This window comes from Vigna radiata, chromosome 6 (assembly GCF_000741045.1).
Source record: "Vigna radiata var. radiata cultivar VC1973A chromosome 6, Vradiata_ver6, whole genome shotgun sequence".
Classification (NCBI taxonomy): Eukaryota; Viridiplantae; Streptophyta; class Magnoliopsida; order Fabales; family Fabaceae; genus Vigna; species Vigna radiata.
In genome coordinates this window covers 34,553,683-34,566,870 of record NC_028356.1, presented here as the reverse complement: position 1 = coordinate 34,566,870, position 13,188 = coordinate 34,553,683, and the positions used below count along the sequence as shown (strand labels likewise).

General features: G+C 35.7%; 1 protein-coding gene across 1 annotated transcript; it reads left to right on the top strand.

Moving 5' to 3' along the window:
* The first annotated feature begins 877 nt into the window (after nucleotides 1–877).
* Nucleotides 878–12,943, top strand: LOC106764809. The gene is made up of 8 exons (XM_014649209.2): nucleotides 878–1,266; nucleotides 4,348–5,090; nucleotides 5,881–7,652; nucleotides 9,089–9,312; nucleotides 9,455–10,052; nucleotides 10,137–10,218; nucleotides 12,122–12,169; nucleotides 12,574–12,943. Exons 1-8 carry the CDS (start codon nucleotides 906–908, stop codon nucleotides 12,775–12,777), a joined length of 4,032 nt encoding a protein of 1,343 aa, XP_014504695.2. The 5' UTR covers nucleotides 878–905; the 3' UTR covers nucleotides 12,778–12,943.
* The last annotated feature ends 245 nt before the right edge of the window (nucleotides 12,944–13,188 follow it).

Below are 13,188 nucleotides of genomic sequence, written 5' to 3'. Positions count from 1 at the left end.
AAAATACACGGAAATTAACCCTAAAGGATGAATCAACCACAACTGCATCACAAAAAGTAAAATACAAGTATTTTTTCTCTATCATTTTGTTCTAAGAATCTTTTTGTCTGAACACAACTCTTTTCAAAAGTCTAAGTATAATTTTTTTAATTTTATTATATATATATATATATATATATATATATATATATAAAATTTTTTTCTTTTATTTAATTGAGTTTAATTGTTTTATTCTCGCCATCATCTAGATTAAAAAAAACTTATATTTTTTAAAATTTCGTCACAGTACATTCTTAATATACAATAATCATATAAGAATGATAGATAAGTTTGAATGACACTCAACCATTCAAATGGATTTTTACAATAGTTTCACTGTAAGATTATTTAAACATTGAAGGAAGAATATTTCAAAACTCAAATTTAGAACATTTTTTTCAAAACTAATCCATGCACAAATCTTTCATTAACCAATTTAACTATTTTCTCCTTTTAAAAATAAACATTTTTTTATCTAAAAACCTTTATATATATATATATATATATATATATATATATATATATATATATATATATATATATATATATATATATAACCAAAGTAACAAATTCCCTAAACCTAATTAATACAATTGCTTTATTATGTAAGAATCATCGCATCATTGTCCTTTTGATGTTTTAACAAATATTTAATAGGAGAACAAAATATACAAAATTATGTAATAAAATGTGGTAGTAAAATAATTACATGAGAAAATATAAAAACAAAAATAATAAATAACAAAAATAATAAATAACAAAATATAATATTAATATGTTAGATTGGAATCTATCAGACTGTATTATTGTGTGATCGTTCGATCAAAACATGAGCTTAAGTAATTTCCATACAGTAAATAAATTAAATGCGAGGAGAGCACAGGGGACTCGTGCACTGCGTCGTGAGTCAAGTCCTGCCGTCACTCGCCATGGCCTCGGTGGAGCAGCCTCCTAAGAAGCGAAAGCTCTACGAGCCTTTACCGGAACCGCCACCGCCTTCGCCTCCGTCACCGCCGCCTCCTGCAACCGAACCGACCCCTCCCTCTCCACAAACCCTACCTCCGCCGTCCCAGGAAGAGATTCTCGCGAAGCGGCGGAACAAGGACGAAATTCGAAGCGTCTACGAAGGTTACAAGCGGATTCAGCGTTGCTTGCTTCAGAAAGACGCTCCTTCCTCCATGGCAGACCTTGAACAGAGTTATCTCGTGCTCATAACTTCTTCCAGAGGTGAACCTTTTTTCCTCTCGCTCTTACCTCATTAACTAGCGGTTCTTACTATGTTTAACTGTTGTCAATTGTTTGATTGTGATCGGAATGTGATATTTCTGGATAGGAACGTTTCTATAGAATCCATTAGGAATCTTGTGCATAAAGTTCGCCTGTTTTGGCGTTACTTAGGTTTGGCCAATGTTTCGAGTATATGACATGAAATAACTAATTTCCTTATTTGTTTCGGAGCTGCTCGTGGTTTCAATTCCTTTGGAATGTTCTCTGAAACATGAAATGTTCCTCACGCATGGTGACGAATGCCGATTCTCTTACTCTGAAAAATATTGACTACTTTGTATTAAATTGATTGATTAAGCAAGGCGCATTGTGGTACACATTTTAGTATATAGATACAAGGCTTAGATGAAACAAGAAGAAAGAAATCCATAAGTTGAAGAGATATTATAATAGTTTCCTATGATGCAAGAAACTTTCCTGTGATACTTAATCTTCTAAATGAGGAAACTACGAAATGGATAAAAGATCAACAATATCAATCATATGATTGACAATGATCGACACTTTTCCTTAAGGTTGCGCATATATAGAGTGCATGCCTCCAGTTTTGTAACATTTGTAGGCTATCCTAGTACATGATGAGGACTTGGTCAAAATGTTTGCCAATTGATCCTTAAAACTCACAAGAAGTCTAAACTATGCGTGCAAGAATCCTCTTTCTGAAATATGGGGAAAGATTTCTGAATACTATTCACTTGAATTTAGAGTTGATAAAATCAGTGAGTTATTGTTCTCAGCTGATGTATTTTATATGTATAGATGAGAAGTGTACAATGCTTATAACGCTTAATCCTTAGGCTTGGTACATACTCCTATAAAACAACTTTATGAAACTTGTACAATTAAATAATAAGAATTTTAACACTTCCCTTCAAGTTGGTGTATATAAATTGTATGAACCAAGCCTGAAGCGTTTAAACTGAATTCTACACCCTCTTAATGAATTAGTAATAATGTTTTTAAATTGGTCATCAGAGCTGATAAATCCAATATTAGGTTCCTTGGATAACAGCTGCTCTCTAACAAAATGAAAATTGATCTCTATGTGTTTAGTTCTTTCATGAAGCACCGGTTTGGAGACATATTTTGACATTATGGGGAAAGGTGATGGAGCATCTATTATGAGAAGGGATTAAGATTGCAATGGATCATTTTTTTTTTTGCTAATAGAAGGTCTATAATAGAATCTTTCATATGGTTTTTATTGACTTGAAAAAAGTAATTACGATTGAGTGTCAAGAGATGTGCTTTGGAATACTTCGGAGAAGAGAGGTCTTTCCATGACATGTATTGCTGATAACTGAATGGTAAAACTCCAAAAGGCGAAATGAAGGACCTCTGGAATGTGATTACATTAAGGCTCAGTGTCAAGTTCTTGTTTAATCTAGTCTTGGAAGTTGGACATACTTACTAGAGACTCACAAAAATCTTATCCCTAATTTGCAGGCTTTTCACAGATGATATAGATTTGATTAAAGAATTAAGCAAAATAGTTAACTTTAAACTTTAACTTTGGAAGCCAAAGGGTTTTGCCTAAGTTGCAGTTAGAGGAAATATATGCATCGCAATTTTTGCAAGAGAAGAGAGTGTTAGAGATATAATTGGATTACATTAAATAGGAAGATTAGATATTGGTTTTGTTTCTTTTTAGTATATTTCTTATTAATTACAAATTAGAATACTCGTGCATACACAACACACGAAATTCATTGTATTCATTCTCGGTTTCTCTCTTCTCAACATAGTACTAGAGTGGTAACATCTTCCTTGACCTGCTTTGTCACTAATTTCAAGGAAGAGGAATATGATGTAGAAGTTAATATGAGAGAAAATGTCATATCACATGTTTCTAAGTTTAAATATTTGAGAGTAATAATACAAAATGAAGAGAAAAAACCATTGGAAATGATCTGTTAGCACAAAGTACCTACCAAACTTGTGTTTTATTGTACTGTTATGGTCTTGCTATGCTATAAGGTGGCAAATTTGGGCCCCAAAGGGACAACATGAGAGAAAGGTGGGAGTAGCAGAAATGAGAATGTTGAAATAAAGGGAATTAGTCGAGTTAGAGAAAATCTGAGATGGTTATGTGTAGAACTGAAGATGTTATACAATTCTCATTAATCTCCTTTTGTCAGTATTTACTATTTATGGAGGTGTATTCCTTGAGGCACAATCTAAACTTTTAGAGCAGTACTTTTGGCTGACATCGTACTGTTTTAGCAGAACTTCTGCTGCTGCCGGCTCAGCTGGCTGACTTGTATTCTCTAACAAATGTGACTGAGATTTATAATACTCTTCAGCCTAAGTACCTATTCAGCTTAATGTCAGCTTTATCTCTCCATTTCTTCTTTATAATCCCTTCAAAATTCCTGTTTGGTCACAGCACTGAATGTTCATGTCAGGTTACTGGCCAAGGCCACATTAAACATGAAGTCATTATCATAGTAAATTAGCTTCTGTTTGGATTTCTGAAGTGCAAATACTTTGGCAATAATAATGATGTTACCATATGTCAAATATGAGTGTTTGCTTCTATAATACATGAATTTGATCACTTTTTAATAAAATTGGACCCACAAAATTCCCTGATTTACCCTTGTGTGTGCCTTTCTTTCAGATTTCAATTTTTTGAAAACAAAAAAAAAAAAATGTTATTGCAACTTTGCTAGATTGGTCAATGTCATACATTGAACCATTAAATGGAGAAAAAAAAATTCTTAATACCCCACTTCCGCTATATTAACATCATTCAGCCACTTCAGTGTGTGCAGTGATGCGTTTCATTTTGTTGTAAATTATCTAGGATTTTGGGGTCTCCCTGTGTTAGGCCAAGGTAGTTGCTGAAAGTACAAAGGATTTGGGTTTCAATTTCACCTCAAATAGCTATGTCTCTATCTCATGTGGTTTTATTGCCTTATTAAGTGCTTAATTTGATAGTAAACTATATTCTTTGTCAAGAATATTGAAGGAATAGATTGATTCTCTGTTTCCCAAAGTGAAGCTTCTGTATTGTGACAGGTTGTATGAGTGTACAAAGAATTGTGGCCGATCTTATTCCTCGGTATGCATGCCACTGTCCAACAGCCTTGGAAGCTGCAGCTAAAGTTGTCATTAATATGCACAACTTTAGTTTGGCATTGATTAGTAGAGGAGAGGATTCCAACGGTATTGCATTTGAAACTGCTAGAGCCTGTATTTGTGGCCTAGCTGATGTCTGCTGTGTTGCTTCATCAGTGGCACCAACATCAGCTGTAATTAGAGGAATTTGCTCAGCAGTTTTTCAGAATGTGCTCACCTTTTTTATAGCCTTATGTGAAGGAAAGGATGACTTACATATGGTTGACAAGAATTTCCTGAATATGCAAGATAACCCCGAGGTCTTTTCTGAGTTGAAACAAAAGGTTTTAGAGGAGGATGAATCTCCATTGTCTAAACTGTCCAAATTTCGAGTATTATGTCTACTTCGGATTTTTTTCTCGTGTCCAAAAGATTTGCTTGCAGCTTGTTTGGATCTCTTAGGTTCTGCCACAAAAGAGGGAACTAACAATGAAGGAAAGCATTTTCTGAGCCAGGTGACTAGCATGTTTGATGATGATAAAACAGTTCATCTTTTGGATAGCACAATTAGTAGACCTAAGTCATGTACAGATTCTACTGGGTCAGGAATCAGAGATGATGAGGTTGGTGAGGAAATTGTGACCGAAGACAACCATGTTTCTGGTGTTGATTCATCCGCTGGCAAGAGCTGCTTGCTTATACGGGTAATACTATATAATTTTAATCTGGTGTTGGATATCATCATTTATACACAGTATGTGTTTTATATTTTTGTCCTGCAATATGGTGTTCTAACAATTTATATACATAAGTCTTTACATTTATTCTTTACTTTATTATTGCTCTATTATGATGATATCATGTACCAGGACCAAATTGACACTGTTATATAAATCATAAATGTCAGGAACCTTATTGTGAACATTCTTTTTCAAGTTAGTAAAAAATTGTAAGGTTCAATCATATGTAGGGACTAAAGTTATAAATGTTGTGAGGTGTAGGATGATATTGTTAATTTAACCATTTTACTTTTATTGGGGTTGGTTCTCTTTAGCTCTCCCCCTTTCCTTGTTTTATCTGTAGAATGTAATACTATATAATACTATTATGGCATCCACATTCAGATGTGAACCACATAAAAAGTTTCTAATTCATATCAAGTTCTCGTCATTTTGTTAGAAATTTAAGATGTTGTAGTGTCTGTTTGTTATTGCTCATTAATTCCTTGTTTTCATCAAAGAAAAATGATTTCATACATAGTTTTTCATTGTAAAGACATAATTTGATATGATTTTCAGGGTTGAGTTTTATTTTAAGTTCCGTGATTGAGCTTTATTCTTATAGGTTTTATATTTTGTTAATTGTTAGCATATTGATTGCTGATGACACTGAAGAATGTTAAACTTGGTACTTTTTGCTTAATTTTCGCTAGTTAGGAATTTTAATTCTATTAGGTTCTTACGTAGAAGCCTTTTCCGGGCATTCTGTATACAGGTTCTTGACAAGGATCCCCCACTCCGGAAATGGATGTTGTGTAGGTGTAAGAAGTTACTCGACTTGCTCCCAAATGCATCACAGGAAATTCTGTCAGTACTGCAAGGAACTATTGGAACGTTTGCTCAACAAACAGATTTGGAAGACTGTCAAGCAGATAGTGATGAAGATAAATCTGATTCTTCAATTTACATGAATAGTAAGAAGTATATGGTTCCTAGAATCTCTGAGGAACATGAAAGCATTGGTGAGTCATCTGGAAAAGGCAGCAATTTGAGAGTTTATGTTGGTTCTACTGATGGTTTTACTGATAAGGTTTCTGATAAATATGTGATGGCTCATAGCTCTGCAGTTTCTCTTGACAATGCGCCAGCATTAAAAGTGGGTTTACAGTATGATAATGGAGTCTCAAAGCCCATGAACATTGGGGTGGGGGAAGAAGGAAATATGCCAAATGTTAGATGTTCCACACCTAGGGACTCAGTAAGCCATCAAGTATTTTCACCTGCAGTTAGAACACCAGTAAATTTTAGGAGTAATTCATTTGATGGTAGAAATGACTTTCTGAATGTAGAGAAAAATCAAGTCTCGAGTATGAATTTCAGTTCACCTCCGTTGAGATCCTCTAGTGGATCTGCTAGTAATTCTTTGGCATCTCCTAATCATCATTTTATGTCACCAACTGATTCAACAAAAGGTCAAATAGTGTGGTGCTGTGATGGGGATCCTGCTGCCATGGATATTGTCTCTGCTTCTAGGCTGCTATGGATAGGTTATGTGGGACCTGATGTGCCCGAAAGTCATATTAGGTTTCACCTAGAAAGATTTGGTCCTATTGAAAAATTTATTTTCTTCCCAGTTAAAGGATTTGCCTTAGTCGAGTACAGAAGGATCATTGATGCAATAAAAACTCGACACTGTTTACCTGGATGTTTCCCTTGCCGTGTAAAGTTCATGGATGTAGGACTTGGAACTAGGGGTGCAATGAATGGTGTTGCAGTTGGCTCTAGTTCTCATATTTATGTTGGAAATATTCCCAGTCAATGGGCCAAGGATGAGGTCATGCATGAAACAAGAAAAATGATCCACAAGGGTCCTCTTGCATTCATTGACCTTAGCTGTGAGTTTGCATTACTTATGGAATTTGAAACGCCTGAAGAAGCTACAGCTGTCATGTTGCATCTGAGACAACTGCGAAGAGAAAGAAGTAACTACAACCAGCATTTTGGTCCAGCTCCAGGAACAGTTAATGTTGGAATTGGGCATGCTTATATGGATGGTCCAAGACCTGTACCTCCCCCTCCCCCACCCCCTCCCCATCTTGAGCTTCAAGTTAACAATTCTGCTGGATCACCACATGCTCGAACTCTACCAGGGAGCCCTGCAGATAGCAGTCGAACAGGGATGTCTCACTTGTCGAACTTACTTGCTTCATTGCGCTCAAAGTATAATATTAATCAAAACCAAAGTCTCAATGATAATTATATGACTGGCAATAATTGTCCTTCCATGCGTGAAGAAGATATGGTGCCATCCAGCACTCTTTGCGTTACTATTCCACATTGTAGTAGCTCTATTTTCCTTTCAGATGATGAGTTGATGTCCATTTGCAATCTTGCCATTGGAAACGCTGGATCCATTGTGCAGTTGACACAAGCAAGCACACAGATGGGGTGCAGTTGGTTTGTCGAATGCAGTAATATTGATGGAGCAGTTTCTACTCTAAAGAATCTCCGTGGTTGTCCTGGATTGTTCTTTCAGATAGAATTCAGGTATACTAGATGCATTTTTATAATGTAACACACATATTTTGATGATTTTCCCATGTGGAAGCATATGGCCCAAACTGCAATCTTTCCTCTTACTCTCTTAATTCCAAACAAAAGATACCCAATAGAATCTGCATTTGAATACCTGGTTCTCTTTTGTCTTAATTATTTTAATTCGATTTTCAGTTTCACTTGTTCACGAGATGGTATGTAATTTATATACATTCTATGTACCAAATTGATTATTAGCTAGTCTTATTTGACTCTAGTGTAAAATATACTAAATGTGGCACGATGTTATTACTAACGACTAAGCCCTTTCCTCTATAGAAAAACAATATAAAACCCCAAAGTAGCATGTTTAGATTGTCTTGCTGTCTTAAATGTATTTTATGAATTTTACATTTGAAATTCCATATGGAGTAAAGATAGTTATTTATTTCTCATTACAACTAACTCATATTTTAAGAATTTTCAAATGATAATATTAAAAAATATTGAATATACATGGACAATTTTCCCATTTTTGGTCAAATGATCCATACTGTTTATCTTGAGACCTAACCAAACAACTTAAGCTTTTAGGGGGGATGAAAGGTAGCTCTTGGCATGATATCACAACCTTTGTTATCAACTGTTTAGGGGTTTGATCCTCGTTGTCTCAAGCTTTTCTAAGTAGTGTGCTTGTTAAAGCTTCAAGCCAAAAGGACTAATCCGGGAAATGGTGTTTTAAAGATATAAAACCTAATCTTGAGCCTTTGCCTGACAGTATAAGCTTATTGAGTAATTGTTTTTTGGAAGACCACAGCTAACTATTCAACAGTAAATTGCCTAATATATGCATTCCAAAAACATTATTATGGACAATCTCAAATGGGTGCATGGGAGCACTAGATGGGATGGCACCCTGGTGAAATTTTATTTCCTCATAGGTTGGGGCATGAGACACAGTGATAGTGTTACGTTAATTTCCCTGAAAAAAAAAAAACCAAAATTATGAAAACTGGTGTTATTAGATGCAGTCCAAGTTTTTCCCCCTGTGTTTGTCTCTAGTGTAGCACCACTGTTTGGGACACTGGGACATATCAGTCTCAACATAGAATCTGAAAGTAAATCTCAAAATGCACTAGTTTTTGGAAGAACACAAGCTAAGACATAGATGGAGTGTGATAATGTTATCAAAATTAGGCCATTGTAATCGAAGTACTCTGGTTTTGGGTGGTGTACTCCTCTCACGAAATCATCACATACCCCGCTAATTTTATGATCAAGAACATAATATTTAGACTAACTTATTTTTTATAGACATATCATGGTGAAATACCTCCAAAAAATATTCCAAAGTCCAACAGCATTTATATTGTCTCTCAGTAAGTCCTCAGAATAATTCATTAGTGTTTTCTAACTTACACAGTTCTTGTTCTCTCTGCTCTATACAGCAAACCTGGACATCAGAACACTGCACCATTTTCAGTTAAACCAGAGAACAATTCTATGGAGCTTGTGTCCCCCAGAATAAATTCTGAAAATCATACTAGTGGAATACAGAGTGCACCTCTGCCTCATTCAAACTGGCACTTTCCTGGTTCTAGGGAGATGTCAGAGGTTGGGGCAAGGAAACCTGACGGTTATGATAATTTGTCTCAGGATCCTCATCAAGGAGGTAGTGTTCTATGAATTCTATTTGTCCGAGGACAGTTTTTTCTTGGTTATGGAATTACAAATCAAATAACTTAGGTGCATATGTTGCTTTCTGATGAACAATTGGGCCTGTTTCTGAAATTGAGTTCAATCTTCTACCTCAGGTAATGTTCCACATTCACACTCTGGAGCACATGGACCTTCCATCCCACCACTGCAGCAAATTCAGTCATCTACTTTTTCTCACCCTGTTTATGCTCCTCTGAATGGTCCATGGGATCATCGGGGAATTAATAATCATTTTCCTGTCAACCAATTCAACACAGGAGTAATGCCAAATAATTTTCATGGTAATGCTGTTGTAAGTCCTTTCATTCCTGCTTCAGTGACTCCACTTGCTCAGATACAAGGAACTCCAATGCATCCCTATAACCAGCAGGTGCCTCCATCAATCGTACCACCACCTTTATCATCCTTACCACCTCCGCAGCCTGAAATGCCACCTCCACTTCCTCCTTCTCCACCACCGTTACCCCAGGTTCAGCCTCCCTTGGTTCCTCCACTGCCTAGTTCTCCTCCTCCCCCTCCTCCTCCGCCACTGCCTGTCCAAGAACTAGTCAATTTAGAATGTTCTGTACAGTCTTTGCAGTATCAATGGCAGGGGAATCTATGTAAAAGTGGGGTCAATTACTGTACAATTTATGCATGCAAGGCAGATTCAGCTATTTGCCGATACTCAAATGCCATACCTGAGCCTGCTGAGTAAGACACTAATTGTTGCTTGGTTATTTGTCAATATTATTTTTTCTAATGAAAGTCCATTCATATTGCTTTTCTCTGGTGCAGGTGGCCCACAAAATTAGACATGACAAAACGCACGGATCTTAGACATGTAAAATCAACATTTGCTGCTACACCATCTCATAGAGTAAGTTTTCCCGCATCCTTTGGCTGCTCCCCCCTCTGCAACCTTCTCATGGTCATTTTGTCAAGAATTTGTGTAATTTGTTAATGGATTTTTTTCTTAGGCTGTTAAATCAGATGGATTCTTTGATTATATTATTGGGCTTACATTGCTGAAGATACTATAGCTTGCACAAACATTGTCAGCATGCTTTGATTTCCATCTAGCTTCCCTTGTAATTTCTAATTTCTTGTTAATGTTATTTTCTTTGTTACGTGTGTCTGGCTTCCTCCTGTCTACAAATTTGATTTATAAGGACCTGTTGCATGGTATAATTATCATAATTATTTTTTTTCCATAATCATGACCAATTTTGATTAGACTGTATTTGTAATGAACCCTTGTAAATTACTGAATTAGAAATAAAATTCAGCAACCTTTTTCAAGTTGGTATCAAATCTCCGAATTTTGGGGATGTCGTACTTCTAAGTCTAAACCTAACTCAATCCAAATAGTTAGTTCTCGAAATGGGGACTGTTCAAACCTTTTAGCGCTACTTTCACCATATCCATAGGGATCTCATCACTGACCTCTCCCATGATTGTGCATATAGAACGTTAAAGTTTTGGGCTTAAAGATATTCAACTATGAAAGTTATGGATCTAGGTAGGATTGATTTTCTTTTTATATTGCACTGACAAAGCTGCTGGCCTGATAGATTTTGGAGAGGTTTGTATGGTCCAGTGTTGGATCAATGATAGTGATAGATCAGATTAGCGGACAACATAGTGAATCCTTATTGCTGAATTCAGTGTCCTAGTCCTGTTCAATGCGCTTTAGCAGTGAGGACGTTTGGTGTGTTACCATTTTGGACTTTTGCTGGACCTAATTCTAGCCCATGCGGTAGGAACTACCCAAGCCTTTATAAGTTCTACTTAAGCTATGTATATAGTTGATTTGGGATATCAACAGTTGCCACCCAAAACAAGCGTGTCTATGGAGTATGTCTACACTAGTCCTCAACTTCATGGGAAGAGTAGTCTAGAAGTTAGTCTCTTGTGTTGTCGTCCTTTCCTCTTATGCAGGATATGACATCTTCCTTCGGCACTACTTGTCAGAAAACCACCGGCTTGCATGAAACCCCACAAATAAGCGTGTAAGTGAAAGTTGAGAGGTATATTTTGCCAGTTCAACTTTCATTTAAGACTTTAAGGGATTTATACCTCGGATCGATGTAGCAGTGAATCAGTAACAGCACCCAAATGAGTGTCTTTCGTTTTACTTGCTCTTACTTGCTCTTCTCTGGCCTTGAGATGTACGAGAGCTGTCTTGCTGTCATATGGGCAGTGAAACAAGTTTAGGCACAATATGTGCAATAATAAATATGAGAATTTTTTTAAAAGTCAAGATGCAAATATGACATGATATAATAATTATAATCATATACTATTCTTATATAATTATGTATCATATTTATATAACTATAATTATGTATTGCTGATATTTTTTTTTTCTGTATTTTACTTAGTATGTTGATATCATATTGACATGTTACCGTCATATTATTGCTGGATTTTTACCTCTTAAAAATTAATTGAAAAGACTAATCCTAGCCAAATATGAACAAAAATGTTATATTCACGTTACGGTATTGATTTATTCGCTACTTAAAGAAAAACATTCATTAGAGATTTGTAGACGAGACATACTTCTGATACCGAGACAGTTGTATAATATGTGTACAAGTATCCAATATTATTTAAAGTATTTGAGTAAGGTTGTCGATCATGCATAACCAGACTGAATGGTGTTGTGTAATCCATGTGGCCGACCTTACGTAGTGGATAAGGCTTTGTTACTGTAGAGGTTGTGTGCATCACTGTATCATTCCCAGAATCTGACTTTGTGGTATTGATTTCTGGTGCAGAGGGAAGTGTGCCGTCTGATCCCATCTTCCACTAGTGATCACAAAAGGGTATGTTTTCTTTTCCTCATTTATATCGATGTCAAGTTGCTGTCCCTCTCAGAACCGTTCACTTAATCTAATGGCGGGTTTAGTTTACCTGTCTATGTTGTTACTGGGACTTCCAGGAGCAACTAAATTATCTCAAAATTTCTAGTTCTATTCACAATCCTTTGATAAATGTTTGCGTAATTCACTTTTAACCCCTTGCAGAGATGTACTCAATATTTTCTTAATTTGTTATTAAATAACCTCTTATGGTGCTCTATTTCTTAAATCCTCTTAACATCATAATCATTCTGATGTTTATATTTTACGTAAATTTGGTGACGTGAATTTACTATAGTGAGAATTGGAATTTGTGCTTTGTCCTGTAACATTCCCATTCCTTGTTGTTGACCCTTTGTCAAAACCAGTTTCAGGATTTCATATCATACTTAAAGCAGAGGGACTGTGCCGGGGTTATTAAAATCCCAGCTTCAAAATCCATATGGGCAAGGCTGCTATTCATTCTCCCCCACTCACTTGAAACTTGCTCTTTGCTTTCTATTGCACCTGATCCCTCAGATTGTCTCATTGCTTTGGTTCTTCCCAAAGAAACGAACTTTGAGTGGATATGAATTTGATAGGTATCCTTTATCGAAAGTAAAATGATATAGCTTAGCCCGTAGTGGAGCTGAAGGCATATTTTTTATGCTCAAGGCGAATGAATGTAAATTATCCTGTTGTAGTTCTAACAATGCTTATGTGAAATTTTTGTTGATATCGATCCTAGATTATTTCTCCTTTTTGTTCTACAATTTGTCCAGCTTACCTTTAATAATCTCTTAAGTTAGTCTTCACAACAGGTGGATTTTTTAATTCTCTTGAAAATTTAAAATTTCTAGTTAGTTCTCAATTTTGCAAACTGTCATTCTGTTTATTATTTTTTTTAATGGGAAACGACAGCAAAAGGTAAAGTAGACAAAAATATTTATCAAGAATGCAATATGTACTATCTATACGATTTCAGAGTCTTATTTAAATATTCA